This window comes from Pygocentrus nattereri, chromosome 4 (genome assembly GCF_015220715.1).
Source record: "Pygocentrus nattereri isolate fPygNat1 chromosome 4, fPygNat1.pri, whole genome shotgun sequence".
Classification (NCBI taxonomy): domain Eukaryota; kingdom Metazoa; phylum Chordata; class Actinopteri; order Characiformes; family Serrasalmidae; genus Pygocentrus; species Pygocentrus nattereri.
Genome location: NC_051214.1, coordinates 12018167 through 12038649, shown reverse-complemented (window position 1 = coordinate 12038649; position 20483 = coordinate 12018167). Strand labels below are relative to the sequence as shown.

At 39.5% G+C, this 20483-nt stretch overlaps 2 protein-coding genes across 2 annotated transcripts; one reads left to right on the top strand and one right to left on the bottom strand.

Moving 5' to 3' along the window:
• Nucleotides 1-1908: 1908 nt before the first annotated feature.
• LOC108427475 lies at nt 1909-4192 on the bottom strand. The gene is made up of 6 exons (XM_017697662.2): nt 4076-4192; nt 3664-3984; nt 3404-3508; nt 3243-3314; nt 2625-2692; nt 1909-2176 (listed from the first exon to the last, which is right to left on the bottom strand). Exons 1-6 carry the CDS (start codon nt 4143-4145, stop codon nt 2060-2062), a joined length of 753 nt encoding a protein of 250 aa, XP_017553151.1. The 5' UTR covers nt 4146-4192; the 3' UTR covers nt 1909-2059.
• An 11386-nt stretch (nt 4193-15578) lies between these two features.
• Nucleotides 15579-16538, top strand: LOC108427464 (G-protein coupled receptor 183-like). The gene has a single exon (XM_017697654.1). It carries the CDS (start codon nt 15579-15581, stop codon nt 16536-16538), a length of 960 nt encoding a protein of 319 aa, XP_017553143.1.
• Nucleotides 16539-20483: the final 3945 nt, after the last annotated feature.

The window sequence follows — 20483 nt, the reverse complement described above, 5'->3', positions numbered from 1 at the left end:
ACTTTACAGGAGAAGGAAAAAACATATTTTACTTTCAGTGTAACTCAATGGAACCAGAATTTTTCCCATGTCATTTTGGGTAATTTCTTTTAGGCCATTCATCATAAAATTGACAAACAATGTAAAGAGTCACAGATACTTTCAAATTATGTCAAAAACTGAAAAATGCCAAAAATGGAGATACAAGGTTTTCTTCCAACAGCAACGATATATGGAGTTCATTTTGAATGTTTGATTAGAAGATTATGATGTTTGAAAAAGGAATATTACACTTTGAGAGGCAGCAGTGCTCTGAGCGCGTGGCTAATGCTAGTAAACTCACTGATCCAGCTCATACAACAGGACTTCAGTAGGGATTTGAGAAACAGTTCATAGAGATGACCATATACACAGCCACTACTGTGCATATACAGCAGTGGGGCTAACTGTCTGTCTTCTTCCATGCATGTTGAGGGTCCCATTAGGTCCACAGCAGCACAAAGCCCAGCCAGGTCATCTGGTCAAAGGGCAGTCACTCTCAGAAACATGAACACTACAGTTGAAGACACTGAGTGTAAGGCAACTGCTCTCCCAGTCAATCAGAGAGAACCCTGTGAGATAATGCTGTGCTGAGCACACTGTAGAGCCCACGGTAGAAGAGGCATGTGACTGCTGTGAAGACATCTCGCCATTCAATTCTGTCTAAAGCAAATAATTTAAAATGAAAATTATTGTCAGCATTAGAATTCTCGTGTCCCAATAGAAGTTAAGTAGTGAACTGAATAATAATTGAAGCATGCCAATAAAAGAAGACCATGGATTCTGTATGTACACCTTTTTCATCAACAGAAGTGCTTTATAGGCATAAGTAAAATCCTGACTGTTATCACTGAACCCACAGAGATGTGAAATGGAAGTCATTCAAAGATGAATAAACCACACTTCTGATGAGAGTTTTGAGAGGATCAGTCGTGGCCATGACTTAGTAAAGCATGGGAAAGAGATCCTAACTTAGTAAGCCATGACTTAATCATCTCATTCAAACGACCTTACTAAGTCGTGGCCATGCATTAGGATCTTGTTCCCATGCATTAATAAGGCGTGGCCACGCATTATTTTTATTTATACAGGATGTCACCAGCAGGGCTCCTTATGAAACAGATATCGACGCGTTTACTTTTGAAGAAGTCAGAACACAGACGTTTGCGTTTTCAGTGATGTACTCAAGAACATTGTAGCACTAGCATCATGCTATCAGCTAAGAATCAAGCCAGTTTTTAGCTTTGCAGCCCAGTTCTCTGAGCGCTGCGTATTTTTAACAACATCATGTATTTACCTCCTTGACATCTCAGATAAGTTGAGTGGTTCAACACGCATTTCATTTATTATCAATGAATTTATCACTCGCTTAGACCTCATCTGTTGAAGTAAGGCCTGATGAAGTAACTCAGCCACCGAAGATGGTAGATAATTATCTGACAGTAAGCTGCAACAGGAGGGTTTGTGTGTTTACTCAGAAGAGAACTCAGACCAGAATGAAGAAGTAGTCAAAAACAACAAATTCCAAAATGATGTCTGGATTTGGTTCAGTCACTGAATTCACTAGAAGAAAATAGCCGAATTGTCCCTTTGGCTGTCCGAATTCACTTGAATTGCACTGCACACTGTGATCTCTGAGGGACCACATAATACTTCCCCTTTCTCAGAACATCAGCTTACTAGTAATATGTCATCAGTATATGTGTGGTTCACTGACCGTTACATGACCTGACTCTCTTCACACAACAGCAAACAGAATGTCAACGAACATAGCAACTATAATCAATACAAATCTATACGATTCAAATCTGCTATTTATTAGTAACTTGAAAGCACATTAAAATATTCAGTGCCATAACCTTTTGTTGTATGGTTTATTGTAAACTAAGCAACTATATAAACAATAAAAAGTGTTAAAATCGTAAATTGGTAATTAAAGCATTTCTTTAAACATAACCATCAAACAAGAAAATGTGAAAACAGGACAGTTGTGCATTACTCTGTAACAGGCTCTGAGTGCACATCTGTATATTTATTTGGTTTAGTTTGTTTTGATGCTGGCGTATTCAGTTTGCTCTCCGATGCCGATCTGAACACGTGCTGGTGTGGCTGTGTTACTGTGGGCTATAGTTGAGTACATCACATCATCAGAAACTGTCTGTGGAGAGAGAGAGGGAACAATTATAAAATTATAAATATATAAATAGCATACATACCAGCAGAGTTCTCTAACACATGCACATACACATTCTAGTGGCTTTTTCTCACACCATAAGCTTTTCCAGTAGAAACAATAGAAAACATCCTACAACCCACTACTTAATGGAGGACATGTACATAAGCATTACTCTATATATACCCATCTTTTAACAATACAAATGCGTATGGTATAATGATTTAATAAAGTGTAATCCTATCTGTTAATGTAGAATCCACACAGTGTAATCTGTAGTTAGTATAGCGCAGTGGGTAAGACTGCATTAGCGCACAGTGCTGTACCAATAAGAGACACTGGGCAGGACTCCTGACATTTACCTACAAAAGCAAAGAAAAAAAATGATGGAATTAAAACACAGATCAACAGCAGCAAAGCAAGGTGTGCTAACCTGATTCTCCTGCTTTCTGTTAAGGCCCAAATGTCCGTCTGTGGTCACCTTCTGTCCACTTCTCCTTCCTAAAAGGAAAATAAGTCATCGCTGAGCTTTATATGTGAGGTTTATATGTGTTTGAACTCCGAGAGATAAAGAGAATCTGAGAGCAACGTTCAATGTAATTTATACAAAGTTGTAAATTAAGGGTGACCAATCTTATCCACTGCAGTATGGCTCCAAGTTTTTGTCACAAAAATTTCAGATTTCACTTGCTTAAACATTAATGTCAGTCATCGTCATCTGAGCATGTGAGCTCCAGCTTTGTTGAAACGTAAATCTGCAGCCTCACTGGCCCTCTGTGGAAAAGACTCAACCTCTCTGATGTAAACGAATTGCTCATTGTGGTACTGATAGTAGTTGTTTTACATGGTTAAGGCATGCTCTCCTGAACTCTGCTCTCATATTCAGCCTTTTTTGGTTTGTTCATCCCTTATATCCTATCCTTAGATTTTTACTCCTAATCAACTTTCAAAGCAAACATCCACACAACTCATGAAAATCTAGGTGTAGATGATTTTCTAAAGAGGTGAATGATCCAGTTTCATGTGAATACACAACGTGTGTGTGTTGTACCCCTGAGTCTCCAGCAGATGATCGTCACTGTTCCAAATAACAGAAATAGCAAAAGCGTGAGGATGCCAAGACCTGTATAATAAAACAAAGACATGTAAAGAAAAAGGAAGCAGAAAGTTGTTCTTTCTATCGGTGCAGATTAAAATGTACAGCCGTCTGACCTAGATATAGTTTGTCTGTCTGTTGGTCTGTGGTGGGTGGTTCTGGTAGAGACGTTGGAGTTTTTTTTGGGTCTGTTGGAGTTTCTCTCACTGTAGAGGTAAATACTGACCAAACACATAAACACAAACTCTCACAAACACAATAAATCCCTTCCTGGTTGTTCACTTCACGTACATTATTGTCAAACTCAGAAAGAGTTCCTCATTATTCCTGGAAAGTTACTATTAACTCAGAGTCACTGCTGAAAAAAGTGGTTTACCTTCAACAAGAAGATTGATCAATTTAAAATCACTCCCCACTGAACACCTGTAGTCTCCCTGATCCTCTTCACTCAGGTCTGATATGAGCAGAGAGAGGTTTCCTGAGTTCTTGTTGCTCAGTTTGACTCTGTCTCTGTGCTGTCCAGTCTGTGCAGGGTATATTTCATTATAGAGAGAGGCTTCAGATTTTACTGATCTAAACCCCCATTTAACAGCGTTTGGTTTGGTCTGCAGGTCAGTGCAGGAACAGGGCAGCAGTACTGAGCCACCAGTGTATCCTCTGTGTTCCTTTTTCTTCTGATCACCCGAGAGAGAGCAGCCTGCACACAAACAAAGAACACCTCATATCTTATTATGAATTAGAGAAATCATCCAGAGCTCTGAATGAAGGTGTGAAATAACTACTCTCACCTGCAGTGAAGTGAAACACCACAAGCAGAAGATACAAACGCTCCATCACCACTGATTCTTCTACACACATTAATGTCCCTCAAAGAGAAACACACTCTCTCTACCACACTGCCTATGTGTCTCTCTCTCAGATTCTATTTGCTCCTCAAGAAACCTCAACAACCACTACGTCATTTCTCCTTTTTCACAACCTCTCAGTGCCACTGCTGATCACTAACATGTTTCACTTTGATGTGCACTTTGTCTACTGTATGTGATCAATAAACATGTTTAATCTGAGATGAGTAGAATAAAAGAGTAGAATGATGAGTAATGTGCAAGTAAATAAAAGCCTAATATCTCATTACTGTAACGGTTGAGAATAACATAAAGGATTAAAATGTACCTGCACAGTTCATTGTTTTCTAGTCAGCACACTATAATGTGTGGATTGAGTACTGGCCATGGGGACGCTGCCAACCAGGAGCTGACATGCTGGGAAGAGGCTCACAGGAGGCAGACACTTCAGTTAAGAGAGAGTCTTTATGATTATTATGTTGCTGTTTGTTAGTTAAAAGGCATGTAATGTGTTATATGTGCTATTCTGTGTCACCAGCAGCATGAAGTGCTCTTCTTTCTCCTCCGTCAAATCTGACCTAAAGACTTTTCTCTTTAGTGAGCATTTTTCTTCCTCCTCCACTGCTTAGTTTTTTTTGTTTGTTTGTTTCCCCATGCTGTGTGAAGCAACCTTAGGTTTGTGAAAGGCGCTATATAAATGTAACTTAATAATAGAGGCACTGAATTCACATGTCAGAGAACAATGTATTCATCAGAAAACCTTAGATGACTTTTATATTTGGCTGACAGAATTCACCTGAATTTCAATGCACACAATGAAACACACTGCGAGAGATGTATCAGAGTGACCACATGGTGCCATTGTTGTGCAATGTGTATGCTTGTGGTTACAGACTTAGTATTACGTACAAATTCTCTTCACACCCAGCAGGAAGCAAGCAGACTGCCACACATCCCCCAACAAGCCAGTATAATCAACACAAACTCTCCTGATTATTTGTAAAATGAAAATGCACTAGAATGGTCTTTATGTAATGATAAGGGCTTGTAGAGGCTGCATATGCAGAATAACATTAGTAGGTACAATCCAACAGTCATAGTCTCAACAGGCAGGAGCAGAGAACAGGCAGGCAGGTACACAGAAGGCAGAAGGGGCAAAACAGGAAAATATCAAACAAGGAAAACCACGACTCAGAACTCAGTTGGAGCAACAGAGTCTTTGAAAACGGTGAAGCCAAACTCTGAGGTAGATGCAGGAGTGATGATGCCCCTTAGAATGAATCACAGGTGTGTGAAGTTACAAGGGTGGAGCCAAGACTGAGCAGCAGCTGAGTAGAGCCAATACAAAATAGGAGAGTATAGCTGTGTTCAATACCACATATTACTCTACTACACAATTTTACACTAATGAATGCTCTTTTATTGATGGTGGACTATTTTTATATACTATTTATTATGGCAGTATGAAGTTTTACATGTAGCCTATATGTGCTGAATCTCCAGATGGGGGGGTGGTCAGATGGAGCTGGAGTGAGTCAGTGCATACCAGGGCAGGTCTTGTGGTTCGACAGACATTTAATGAATAAGACTGTAATGTTGCAGCTACATCTGAGAACAAGGAGCACACATGGACACTTGGAGTGAGCAGTTCTACACAATCCTGTTAGTTTTATGTGAATATTTCTCTCACTCTGAGCTCTTATGTTGAAATAAAGCATGATGAAGTAACTCAGCTACTGAAGATTATAGATTGTATCAGACAGTAAAATTGTGAAGAGGAGCTCAGAACTCAGACCAGAATTAGAAAGTAGTCAACAGCTTTTAAAAACAGATTGATGCTGTAAAATAAAGGCAGAAAGCTCTAAGTTCCTGGAAATAAGCTTCTAATATGTGTTATATAAATCATAGTAGGTATCTATGACGCTGAAAGACACTTTACAGATATTATGCAGCAAAAGATAAAACCAGGCACACATGTTTGCTCAAATGCTGATCTTAAGTGAGACTGTGAGATTCATCAGTTCACCTACGTTTATCATTATGTTGAGAGTGTGGGTGGTTATGCTTCCACCAAAAGCCATGCGCAGCAACCTAGATCACTACTGCCCTCTTTAGCTGTCAGTGCCTCTAAAGAAGCTTCTCGCAGCTGAAGTGAGTTTGTGAATCACCCTTTACATCTGTAGTTCAATATGTCATGTAATTTTCTTTAGTGCAGCACTATATTCCCCAGCCTTATCAGGCTGACAGAACTCCCAAATATGCTTGCTTCTTCCATTTTTAAGACAACTAGGCAAGTCTGAGTCAAGAGTGAGATTTGGACACATCGAGTTTAAGTTAAGACTGAGTCGATTCTGAAAAAGAAAGCAAGAAAAAAAGGAAAAAAAACTGAAGTTCATGAAACTGAAGTTCATTGTCTATAAAAAATGCATTTTGTAAGAAATAACATTAATTATTACAACTTGACGCTGTAACTTCTGGAAGTAAATGATGAAGTTCTTCTCTAAAACTTATTCAGAATCACCATCTAAAGTCAGCAGAACATAAACGAAACAATGTACATCCATTTTTGTTATTAAATGAAAACATAGGAATAATAACTAATAATTTTGCAACCACTGAACATCAACAAATGCATAATACTCAGTTAAGCCATCATGGAAAGATCAGTTAGATCCTGATCTGGCAGCAAACAGATTGCATCCATGTAGAGTGTGGAAAAAGAAAAAACACCTCAATTTCACAGACATTTGTTTTACTTTAATGGTTGTTGCTGTCAGAATCACTAGTACTCAGATAAAGGCAGTATTTTATGAAATGAAATGATTATAATTTTACAGATTAACCATTATTGAGAAAACATGCTTTTACTGTTAATTAACGAGTTTTGTCTGATGCTCCTGCTGCCAGACTTTTTACCATACATAACACCATAAAACCCCACAGCTGTAAATAAATCCACTGTACCCCCCTCCCCTCACATCACTAGGGTGGTACCCTCAAGGGTACGTATTCAGTATCTCTAGTTAGGGAACATAACTGTACCATATATTCCATCACAGTTATATTTTGACTCTTGCATTGACTATGCACATTATCTTTACTCCAGGCTTTATATTTTATTTTAATATTTAAAAACATTAGAAAGATAAAAATCCATTTCCCCACAGTGGTAAGCATAGCGTACCATTAAAACTCATTAAAGTACACAACTGTTGTACATTTCATGGATATTTACATTATTTGTACCCTCATGAACACTTACACAGAGTAGCAGATGAAAAGTTACAAAGCTTGCACTCATGTGTGCAATAACTCCTTCCATTTCCAAGGTACATCATCTGAAGGGGGGCTTCCTAGTCTTTAAATCATAAAATCTTTACTTTCATTTCTCATCAGTTTAATTACAGCCACTTCTTCTTCCCATCTTAAAATCAATGAGCTACAGCTGAGTCTTCCCAACAAAGGCAGTTCCCAAAGGAGTCACAGACATTATGTTTTCCTTCAGAGAGACATTAACATTCACACAAGCAACAACTCAAGGTTACACATCTTAATTGCCTCCCTAACGTGCATCCAAAAAGACTAAAGGACATCTTTCTGAGGAGATTGAATATAAAATAACCCACTTGCATTAGGAAGGAGAAAGTTAAAAATCAGGAGTTGCCAAAACTGGATTTGAAAAAGTGACTAAAAGATACAGAGAAAATAAAAGACCAGGCAGAACACCAAAACTGTCGCCATCAGACAAACAGCACTTAAATCTTTTGTCTTTGAGAGAGAGGAGAAAATCAAGCTCCACTCCTGCTTCAGATCTGCAAAATCCACAGGTGTTTCTATATGTCCTTCCAATGTAAGAAGACAATCCAGTGGTCTGAAAGGATGTGTAGATGTCAAGAAGCCCTCACTGAGAAAAGGAGACAGACAAAAAACGAAAAAACTCTGCACTAGAAGACAACACTGGACAGTAAATTTCATCTACATTTGCAATTGGGATCACTTCAGTTGTGAGAAGCAGAAAATCCAACCAACCTCTGAGACTGAAGGTGTGGAAAATGTCCCTGCAGATTTCTTTTCAAATCTGAAAGGAAAATAAGTAAAACTGTAATAAAGGTAAAGAATGGAAGCTGTAACAAAGGTAAATTGTGAAATTGATATTATATTTAGTTATTAAGGCTTCTGGGCTGTTTTTTTTCTCATGCTGAAAAATGAACAACTTGCATTCACTGGCCTCAATTACGCTTCTTATATGTTCATTATTTACAAAGTATTCACACACCACAATAGGCAGACTCAATAAAATGGGATAAGGCATGATTTCACACTGCAAGCCTAAAAAAGGCAATTCATTTGGCACAATATTACAACCAGTTAAACAGCACAATGTGAAAAATCAAGTGAGCAGCATCCACTAAGCAGGGATCTTTTGAGGCTTCTAGCTGATGATGTGCAGGAGAGAGTGGGGCATAAGGGAAAACATGGTCAGGAGCATCTAAACAGGAATGGAGTGGATCTGGAACACAGAAAACAAACAGCACATCCTCCACAACATAGACACATGCACAGTTATTTGTAATAGAAGCTTTTAGACCTTTATCATATACTGAGCGTAGGTGACTACATGACATACAGTCCAAAAGGTGCATTTTTAAATCATTTACTATTAGACAAAGAAAACCACTTAAATGCAGCATCCTGATCAATTCAATGGGAACAGCTGTTTGAGAATGTATACGATATTTCACGTTTGCCCTTTTAAAATACACACATGTATATTTCATAAGGCTTTTCAAGATGGTGCAGTGAATTACGCATGATATGAAAGACTTCCTCTTCATTCTAGTTTGAGCGTCCATCACATCTTCATCATGATCAGGTTCACAGTCAGATGCAGGATGAATGTTCAGTCCTACACCTAATCCTAGTGTATGTGAGGAATAGGAGCTTTAATAGGGGATCAAGAGTGACGTGTGCATGGGGTGGGATTAACTCCAGGGCCTCTGGGCTGGTGGGACAAGACCCTATCGTGTCCCAGAACACAGACCAGGCCCCACACTGGGCTTAAGAGAGCTTCAGAGAGTCAGGGGAGCGCTGGTGTAAAGAGAGCTGAAATACACTTGCTCTGGGTTTCACGCCTCATCACTCTTACTTTTGCTCATACGCCTCAGCTTCACGTGGGCAGCTGTGATTCATCTTCGAAGCAGAGCCGGTCCTGACCTCCCTGGGGCCCTAAGCAAAATTCTGCTAGGAGCCCTTCTACCTGACCCATGAGCTATGTAAACCATTTGCATGTGCCACACAGTCACACCTGACACCCCAGTGCTCGCACCACAATCGTCCTTCCTTTAAAACAGTCTGCTGCATCTGTCAGTCTAAGGTTAAATAGACCTATACAGAAGAGAATGAGAAATAAGCAAATATTTATTGAATATAATTTTTTTCTATAGAATCTGAAGAGTGAATATTAACATGAGTATAAATAGAGACAAACCTAAGCATAGCATCTGAACAATTATCAAACCTCCCCCTCACCTCCACCCCTCCAGACTTCCTTTGAAACATTTTCATAAAGTACTATTTGTACTGTGGCGCGACTGAATACTTGATGGTCATTATTTACTGAGAGATGTGCATCCATACTGCCCAGTATGCCCACCTAATCAACATTTTAAAGCCAATATTTAATCAAAGGTCAATGCTAATCCCTTGCTTTCTATTTTGCATTAATCCAGAGTTGTAGCTAAACTTTTACGTCATTGCTGTCCCTGCAATTCACTCACATGGTGTTTTTTTTCTTTATTTCATGACCAGATGGATAGTTCCACTTCATCCTGTCATCAAAGTTCTAATCAAAAAGCAGCTTTGACACAAGAGGCAGGGCCGTAATATGTGCATAATATGTGAGGCACTACGCAACGTGTTTAGCCGACTGGCACTTACTGCCTTGGCTTAGAGTACCCCCTGTACTCAGTGTTTCTTATTTTTTGGGTGGTTAATAGCTCACCTCTGACTCTGAACATGTTTAAATATTCACCTATTCATTTATTTTAGCTCCTTTGACAATGACTCCCCTGCTATGAACATGCTATCAACATGCTATCAGTCTGCTATCAACATATCTCAAATGCCATATATGGTTGCTGAAAAAGTGAGCAGTTTAAAAAATTATGTTTGTAAGATTAAGTTTGTAGATCACATGGTAGCCTACATTTAAGTAGACAAATCAGATAGCTGACCTATCACCTGATGGCATGATTCAAGCCCTGTAACCCCAACTCTGCTTTAAATTTCTGGCTTACCTTGTGTCTTGAAAAGACATTTGTGATGATGTTGTACTCACTTGATACTTGTGAGCTTCTGGTGTGCTTGGTGTACTTGTTGCTGGTGTGGTACCGGTTTTACACGGCAGTATTCTCTAAAACTAGGTGAGCAAGTGGTAAAAGTGGTTAGTAAATAACAGCAGCCAGCGCCCCCGACAGCCGAAACAAGCACAACACAAGACGGAGACATTACCAGGGATAGTTCCAGCCAAGGACAGGTGACCAAAATTGAGATTTCTGGTCACCCTATAAAATATGCTACAATGTGGCAAAAGGAAACTTACACAACATAACAAAGCTACCTTATTTGAGACATGCAGTTAGCCGTTAGCTATAATAAAGTAATGGTGCTGTGATGTGTCACAGCATAAGCCAAAAGAATAAGTTAGATTTAATACATAAATTATGTAGACATGGCAATGAAGCTCAAAATATATGAAATGCAGCAGGCAGGGTAGTGGAGGGATGGGGCAGAGTTCGGAAACCAGTAGGCCAAGAGACATTTTTTTCTAAATGTAATAAATCAGAGAGACTGTATAAACATCACTTCAGAAGAGGATCATCAACTAGAATCTTTCATTTTTACATGTCCATTTATCCACATATGTTAATTCATTTCTGGAGTGTGTTCCTGACAACATTGCCTTTTCATTTGAGGTGAAGAACCTGTGCTGGGTAAATATTAGTTTGGTTTGTACGCTTTAGGTTCCTCATGCCTTGTTCGTTTCTTTCCATCGATTGCTAGTTCCTTCAGATGGCGCCTTCAAAATACCACCAAAGCCCTTGAGGGAGTCGGTTCATATGCATAAACATTTCGTATCACCCTTTCTTTTTCTGTCTGACCTGAAAAAACACCTTTGGGTCCCACTCTCACCTGTGGACGAAACATCTCACTGGAGAACATCGAACAAAACAGCCTACCAGCAATTTCTCCAGGGATGTGGAGAAATATTCTATCAAGGAGACCCTCCCTTTCCTCAATATGCCTAATTCCTCAGGGCTTAACAAAGTTTATAAAGAGCTATCTCTAACTATCCACACCTTTCCATAAGGGCCCTTCATCTTATACTGTGGTGGACGAGACTGCAGATATCCACACGATAGAGAAGGTACGTACCATCAATTATGTATATAACTGTGCTTGTTTTGGTGGGGCAGTTTTAATGAGTTCATTGTTCATGTTCATGTTCATTTTGATTGTCTGCCCTCGTTGCTCTAGGCTTGACGTCTTTAGCTTCAGATGCTCATGCTGGTTGCTTAAAGGTTTACTTGTACTTTTTGGAAATTAGATGTAGATGAAAAACATTAAACCACTATTTGCAAATATAGCTAATGTTAATATAGATAGAAGTTAATAAAGTTATTAATTTTACATACCAAATAGTAATATATGGTATTAGGAATTTAGAGTAGCAATTCAATCACTGGCTGTAAATTTTTGTATCATGATCCATTACCATCATCATCATCTTCAGTTTTCATAACCACGTTCAAGTGACTCAAAGTCCTGCTGATCGGTTATTAAGGCATGGCCTTCTGAAATATAAACATGTTCCAGTTTAAATTGCCTTGCTTAACACTTTTCATCTCTAAACCTTGCAAGAGTGGCCTTCAGTTTAAATATATTGATGTGGCCCACATTCAGCAAGTGGGCTTAGAACTTTAATTTCAGACCCCAACTCTCTATTCACCAGGAGTACATTGGTGCCTGAATGAATAGTTCACAGCCTAATCCCTCCAGTGACATATCTTATTAAATCAGCTGTCTGTTTTTGACCTTTAAACTGGTCATAATTCCCAGAGCTACATAGTTGAAAACAAAGTTCATTATGAGGGTCATCTCCAGAGAGCATGTTTAGCAAACAGCAACTGTGATAGCCTGAGGCTGGAGCAAGAGGGAAGAGGATGAAGCCTGTTTAGGAGCCATGAGGGACCTGCAGTGCCCCAGACAGCCTGGGCAGGCTCACAGCTAAAGGGCTGCTCCCATCCCAGTAGACCTTGCAAGGTGGTGCAAAGCACTCACTCTTCTATAAAAGACTGTTTTTCAATTACAGCTACTGTGTTCTCTGCTCTGACACATCACATTAAATTCACAGCTGGATAAATAGATGATGAGCTGAAGCTGGACTTTCGATTGCTATCACTAGTGTCAAACACAGGAGATATTCACTTATGCAGCATAACAAAAGATGCAACCTCACATCCTTCTGGGTGTGATCGGATTAATGTCATCAACCGGATTCAGAACATGGTCTTTATTAACAAGTCCCTGTAGTTTTGCATCATATTAAATGTGCAGTATTGTAAGTTATGTTATACCGTCAACTCCAGAATCATTGGCACTGGAAACTAAGCCAAAACAATCATATAAAATAAACAATACATATAGTGATTCAAATATTCCCTCAAACTGTTTTGTGAAATTGCTAATCATTTGTCTAATAGAAGTCATTCTACATGAGCGTTGTCTTATTTTAAAAATAGTGTATTCTTCATAAAAGCAAAACTATTGGAATCCCTAAAGAATATTCTAAATAAAACCAAAGACATTTGCATATTTTGGTGAAATCTTTCTTTTTATTGCTCTGTTATCTATGACCATTTCCTTTTTTCCCTGGGATGTAATAATAATAATAATAATAATGTAAAAACTGCATGCAATGATACCCATTGTCATATATAGTGGTGACCATTGATGCTTTGGGGCTGCGTTGCTGCTTGTGGTCCAGAGGTGCTGGTGAAAATGAATGACAAAATGAATTCCACTAAATACCAGGAGGTTTTAGGCCACAATCTTTTCATTTGATGTCATTTTCATTCTAGCCATTATAATGTAGCAAGCAATTGTGTCAGTAAACAATGTCAGCTGAGTGACTCAGGTTTCACTCTGAAGCAAACTGATTGCTCAAATGATTCATTGGTTTTTATAGCTCTCACCAAGCAACAGAGTCAATGTCATTGAGAAACTCATGGCTCTGTCATTTTGGTGCCTTTTAGACTGACTCTCCACTACAGCAGGGGGACGGTGAAGCTGACAAGCACATTAGTGTTTCAGGAGGTGGGCTAATTTTCTCTGTGATGGTCCCTGTCCAAGCATGGATGTGTGTGTGAGAGTTCTCTCCCTGTTTGTGCAGAGAGACTGTTACCCTGTGGGATTTAGCACAAGCTTGCAAGATAATAGAATAACAGCCCTGAGGGGCAGACGCTCCAGTCTCCAGACACTCTGGGCTGTTTGTAGACACTGATTTATTTTTCTGACTGTGAAACGTAACACTGCATTCCATAAACTGCTGCTCAGTGGAGGAGAAAGAAATCAGTTGGCCTAATAGGCATTCCCCCTGTTTGTATGTTTTAAATTAGATGTCACACTTCAGAGGACAGGAAATGGAATTATCTTTAAAGTATAGAAATAAATGGTGAAATATCTTTGTTTACTGTGAAATAAAAACTTTTGAAATCAAAACATTTAAAAACACACTATTGTGTCAAAGTGTAAACTAATGTGATTTACTTTAGATACATTTGCACTCTTCAAAAGTGCATTTGGATTATCTTAAATTACAAACGTATTTAATTGTAATTGTATGGGTACACACTGTCAATATGAAAATCACACAAACACTTAGCCACAGTGGCTGAGTTGGCAACAGCTGCTGTGCCATGATGGTATTGCGTCATATTTCAGACAAATTAAAAACCACAGATCAGGGCCTTGTCTGGGAAAATAGCATTAGCTAGCCTTAACATTAGCTTTTAGCTAGCTTAATTTTGCATTCTTCCACAATTCACATGGTGTAATTAGCAGGGGAAATAATGGCAGAGAAATATATCCACATTCAGTGCACAGATATCCATACATTAACTGCCCCCCTTCCACTGATTGTAAAGTCCTTCCGCCATTATCACCTACAAACCAAGGTGTAAATGAGCTTCTTATTAGTAATGTGATGAACGACAGGTTGGGAAACCTATATAAATGAAAATGCAATCGTGTCAAATGCATTTTCAAAGACATTGTGCAAGAGAACGTGTGTAATTTAGAATTTTGCCCTATTTCTAGCTTGGTGTTCTCTTTGATGATGCAAATGAACGCATTATTGAAGAGTGCAAATGTGTATAAGGTAAATTATATTTTAATTATCATTCTGAGATCAGTGCTGCATAATCACAATAATAAAATAATATATTTAAAAAAAATACTGGGGCCATTATTGGATGCTTTGAGGGAACTTTAAGTTAGCTTATGGCTTTTAGACCAAGAATAGGATAAAAACAATTAACAGAACCATAGTTTAATGAGAAACTGTACAAAAAACCTTTTAGTGATATTGAACATGAGAGCAATCACCAACCTCTTGGAACTCTCTTTACATGTCAGCATGCTGGTAATGCTGGTCACATTTTCTGATAAGGACATTTACATTATCAAACCATATTACGTGTAGTTTATGAAGCTGAAGTTGTCTTCCTACTCACCAGCTTGTTTGAATTTTCCCATTCCACCTTAAATGGTGCAGCAGTTACATATCATTCAACTGGAAGATCCAAACAAGAAGCTGGCAAATAATAAGCTGACTTAAGCTTTGTAGTTTGAAAGCTGGTAGTATTTTTGAATTAGGTGATTTAAGGTGATTTAAGCTATAAAAATAGCCTACCTAGAGTTTTATGTATGTAGCTACCTGCAAATATGCGCTACAGTCGAACATTTTGACAAGGAAGCACAATCCGTCAGAACAGTTTTTCCATCCTTATTTGCTTTGAAACCAAAATATTTCCACACAGCTCTTCCGCTGTTTGACTAAGAATGTTTGCAAAGGCTGTGAACTCACCCACTTAAACATAACAAACTGCGCTGCTAGCGAAGTGGTCACGGATGTCTATGTGGGTCAAAAAAAGTGTAAGCACCATTTCAAGATTTGAAATGAAGAGAATCGATCAATTTTTCACAACACTAGTTAATACAGCCCTGCATCAGCTACCAACAACTCCAACTTCAGTGATGATGATGGTGATAATTATAAGAAAGAGTTTAATTATGCAAGACAGTCTTACTCCACAGTAGAGGCTAATAAAAGCTACTGTTTTTGTCTGTCAGAACATCATTCAGCAGGAACAACTGGACTGAAGCCATGTGGGAGCGATACAACATCTACTCCAGAACAAACTACACCCTCGACCCTACTCCTTCCCCATATAACATCACCCTGGAGCAGGTCAATGCTACTCAAAAGCCCTTTAGTGCATTTGAGGGCTGTGAACTCATGGTGGAGGGCATCATCTTTGATATGGTAGCGCAAAGTTTTAACTTGGCCATAGGGCTGCCAGCCAACATCCTGGTCATCGCCATCCTGATCCGCAACAGGCATGAGCCCAGCACCTCTGACATCTTCCTCGGCTGTCTAGCCTTAATGGATGCCTACTTTGGGCTCATGGCCCCTATAGGTTTCATCAACCTCTACCACTGGAGGAGCATGAAAGGCTGGATGGCCCTGAAGTTCTCTTACGGTGTGAAGGACACCAGCGGCCCGCTCTTCCTTTCCTGCATTTGCCTAGACCGTTTTGTGGCCGTGCTCTTCCCCATAGCCTTTAGCCAGCTGAAGGCCATCAAGTACAGGATCAGCCTCTCTGTGTTTGTCCTGTGCCTCACCTTTGCTTATGCATCAGCCAAAACGATCGGAGGCCTCCCAAACTTTGAGAAGGTTTTCACAGGTGAGATCCTAGCCATATTTGCCTGGATGATAGTATGCAACCTATCCATTCTTTGGGCATTGAAGCGTTCACGAGGTGCGGGCAAAGACGAGATGCACCCGATGAAGAAGAAGGCCTTCAAGGTGGTGCGGTCACTGCTGGCCATTATTGTGTGCAACTACTTGCCTCCGGTAGCGTTATTCCCCTTCCAGGATCACTATTCTCCATTGGTCTTTGGCTGCTACGTTCAGCCAGTGGGTTACGCCTTCCTGAACGTCAGCAGCACCATCCAGCCCCTCGTTTACCTGTCCCGCTTAGAAAAGATGCCCTTTCTGCCCCAGTCCATCTTAAAGATGCTCTGCTGCAAAAAGAAAAAAGCTCTCACCAGCTTAGAGGACTAAAGGATCTGCACAGGAGACCTGATCCCCAGACTCGTCTTGTGATATTTTGAATGTGACAATATTTTGCATGTCAAGACGTTTAAAAAAAGGTTTATACAGTCAATAAAAATAATTGTAGTGTGTTTAACATTAATATTTTATGTAACTACACCCTTAGCTTCAGTAACCGGTAATGCCCCCTTTGACGGAAACAACATCATGTAGGCATTTCCTATAACTGCCTAGCAGTTTCTGACATCTGCTGGAATTTTTTGCATATTTCTCCATGCCTTATTCATGTGCAATATTTGAGAGATTTCATGTAGATGATACTCCAGATAATGAAATAATTGATTTCCAATCATTTGGATTTCTTCTTAAACTCCTTCCCAGACTCAAAGGCATCTACAACGTTCCTTTCGAAGGCCTCAGAGGGCTCTTCTAATCTAGGTGTGATGCCACACACTCCAATAACAAAAAGCAAACCAAACCAGATATCTGAGGTTTAAATAAGACCCTTTAAGACATTCTATAAATATTCTCTAACAGCGTTCTAATCATTAGCACCTGATTTTGATTTGACTTGTTTGAAGTAGTGATATATGTTGGGGTGTATTTATTTTTTCCACAAAAGATTATTGCAAGGGCGGCATGGTGGCGTGGTGGGTAGCGCTGTCGCCTCACAGCGAGGAGGGCCTGGGTTCGATTCCCTGGACGGGCGACCGGGGTCCTCTCTGTGTGGAGTTTGCATGTTCTCCCCGTGTCTGCGTGGGTTTCCTCCGGGTTCTCCGGTTTCCTCCCACAGTCCAAAGACATGCAGTCAGGTCGATTGGACGTGCTAAATTGCCCCTAGGTGTGAGTGACTGTCTGTGTCTGTCTGTCTGCCCTGCGATGGACTGGCGATCTGTCCAGGGTGTATCCTGCCTTCCGCCCGATGACTGCTGGGATAGGCTCCAGCACCCCCCGCGACCCTGACGGAGAAGCGGCTTAGAAAATGGATGGATGGAAAAGATTATTGCATTACTGTTTATTTCAATTGTATAAAACATGACAAAAATGCTAATTCTATGTGTCACTTGTTAAACCATATCACCTTTATTTATCAACATTTTTTAAAATAAGACTCGATATCTCCAAATATGTTGGAAAAGTGTAACTTCTTATTGGTGCACTCACTTTTTCACATGACTCTAAATGGAATCTAAGCTGCAAAAACAGCCTGTTTTGAATTCAGCATGAAAACCAACTGATTTGTATATATCCACTCATTTAGCCTACAGCAGTTTAGCCCCATCCATTATGTTATTATATATTATATCTGAGTGCTTTTTGTATGAGGCAGAACTGATCTCAATCAGAACTGAGCTCATTTTTCTTATATTAGTCATAAGAGCATGTAAAGTCATGTAAAAACAAATTAAAAAATAAATACAAGAAAATGTAGGACATGGTGCCCTTTAAAGGCCTTTACCTGAGCTACGTGTTTATATTTAAAGTTATTGTCTAGCTAGCTAGTCCAAGGTAATCTTAACCATCAGCTAATATTAACTTGGCTTGTAAAATCATAATGCGAAATATTATCCTTAGTTGCAAAGATAGAGGGACTGGAATTACCCTGATCGTAAATGCAAAGAGGTACCATCCTAAAACCACAGAAAAAAGAAGACAAAATAAAAGTTAATGCTTTTTTATGCCTTATGTCTTTGTATGCCATAAAATGAGCATTGGTAGAAATATAATAGTTAATTATATATAATTAGGGACTGAAACATTGATGGAAAAATTTATGTAACCAGAAATTTTAGGTAATTTTGAATGGAGGTCTATGAAGAAACCTGTTCTGGCACAACACAGGAAACCATCCGACCACTGGGACTAGCCAGGAACACTAATCCCTACATGGAAAGAAACTGCAGGTTTCCAGCTGCTGCTGACTCTTCACTTCTGCACATATGTTTGGGACTGTGGTGCCATCGTGTGTTTCAGACAAATAAATAACATTATATCATCCACATAAATTTGGTTTTGCCTTGGCAATCTCGTCATCTTTTTCTCTAATTACTGAAATAAATATGTAATAGTTTAATAGGGCTTTAAAAATACACTGAGAACACAACAAATACTATGCAATATTTCTATGTAGAGCATTTGCGAACTGCTACAAGTTACTGGGTGTAGGATGATGTTTATCAGATCCATGTAATCAATTTGAAGCATAAATAAACTGAAACATGAAATATTCTATCATAATGTTGATGCATCTTTACCTGCTGTAAATCAAACCTAAGGGGGAAGGCATATATATGTATGCATGCATGTGTCAAAGCCTTCTACATTTTCTGCACTATAAAATTATATTTATATACACAGATGAGCCAAAACATGATGACCACCTGCCGGATATGCTGTTGATCATTCATGTGCCACCAAAGCAATCCTTTAAGTCCTGTAAGTTGTGAAGGGGAACCACCACAGATCAGACATGTTGTGCCAGCACATCCCACAGATGCTCAATCGGATTGAGATCTGAGAAATTAGCAGGCCAGGGCAACACCTTTAGCTCTTTATCTTGTTCCCCAAACCATTCCCAAACAATGTGTGCAGTGTGGCTCGGTGCCACTGTCATTACAGAATACCACTGCCATAAAGGGATATACCTGGTCAACAACAATGTTAAGGCAGGTGGCTCATCCATCTGAGTGCCCGGATCAAGGGTTTTTCAGAACATTACTTACTGTTGGTAAGTACCACTGCCGACCAGGAGAACCCCACAAGCCTTACCGTTTGCTCCGATCCACTGGTAATAATTTGGTCCTTGTCAAAGTCTTCACACATGCACATTTCTCCCAATATCCAATGTGATGACTATAAGAACTGACCACTTTTATTCTGATATATCCCAGACCTTTACATGACATTCACTTCATTTGTGAGGGGTTATAATGTCTTGGCTCATCTGTGTATAACCATTTAATTCACTATCCCAGACCTAATTGGTGTTTTCATGTACATTTACATTTATATACACAGAAAAAGACATTAATCAAATTGAGTGAACTGTAAATCCTTTTGCCAATATTGTAAAACCATAATGTCACGCATTCCATGGACAACATTTCCCAGCAGCCTTTGGGAGATCACGTGACGGCTCAGTCACAACTGATACGGACTCCATTTCCCAGGAGTCACAGGGGACACACGTGACCAATGACTCAGTTTAACGCTCCTATCAGTGTTCACAATCCCCAGAGTACTTACACGGAACACCTGTGGACTATGTCATATGACCACTTTTAGTTAATATATAAGCACAGGCTTAATATGGTTGAGAAGTATTGTATCTCTGCGATCTACTGAGTGGTTTTTTCAAGCTCTGCATTCATCTGAACTCTGTTCCCACATAACACGAGCTGTTTTTGACCTGACAGCAAAGCCTAGGTTAGCCGTGTTCTAGACTACAGCCAAACCCCATTTCTAACTAGCCAGGTCACCAAAAATTTAGGGTGGGCCATAATAAACAATTGTCGCACCCCGCCCCCTCTTTGAACGCATATGATGCTCTAAATTTAACTGAAGACCAGCAATAAGGTTGCTGAACTTTACTGCTATCACTGCAGACTGGCAGGAGTGCCTACACAGCACCACTGGGAGCCTGTTAAAGAAGTAGTGTTCATTTTTATTTGAGGATTGTCCCATTTCGGAGAGGAAAATCTCAACCACTAACCCTTGTAACTTAGTTCCAAGGGGCAAGATGACATTTAAAAACAAGGGTTAGGGGTAAAATAAGAAATGGGATTGGGCCAATATGGCCCTACAGAGGATTTTCTCCTATTCATAGCATTTGATTGTGTCATGGAAGACCACATCGCCATGTTGGTAGGCAAGCTGTAACTCTGTGCTCTGATAGAGCTGGTCTCATCACTGTTACTTTAGTTACAACCCTGTAGGTGGACAAACACAAAGCAA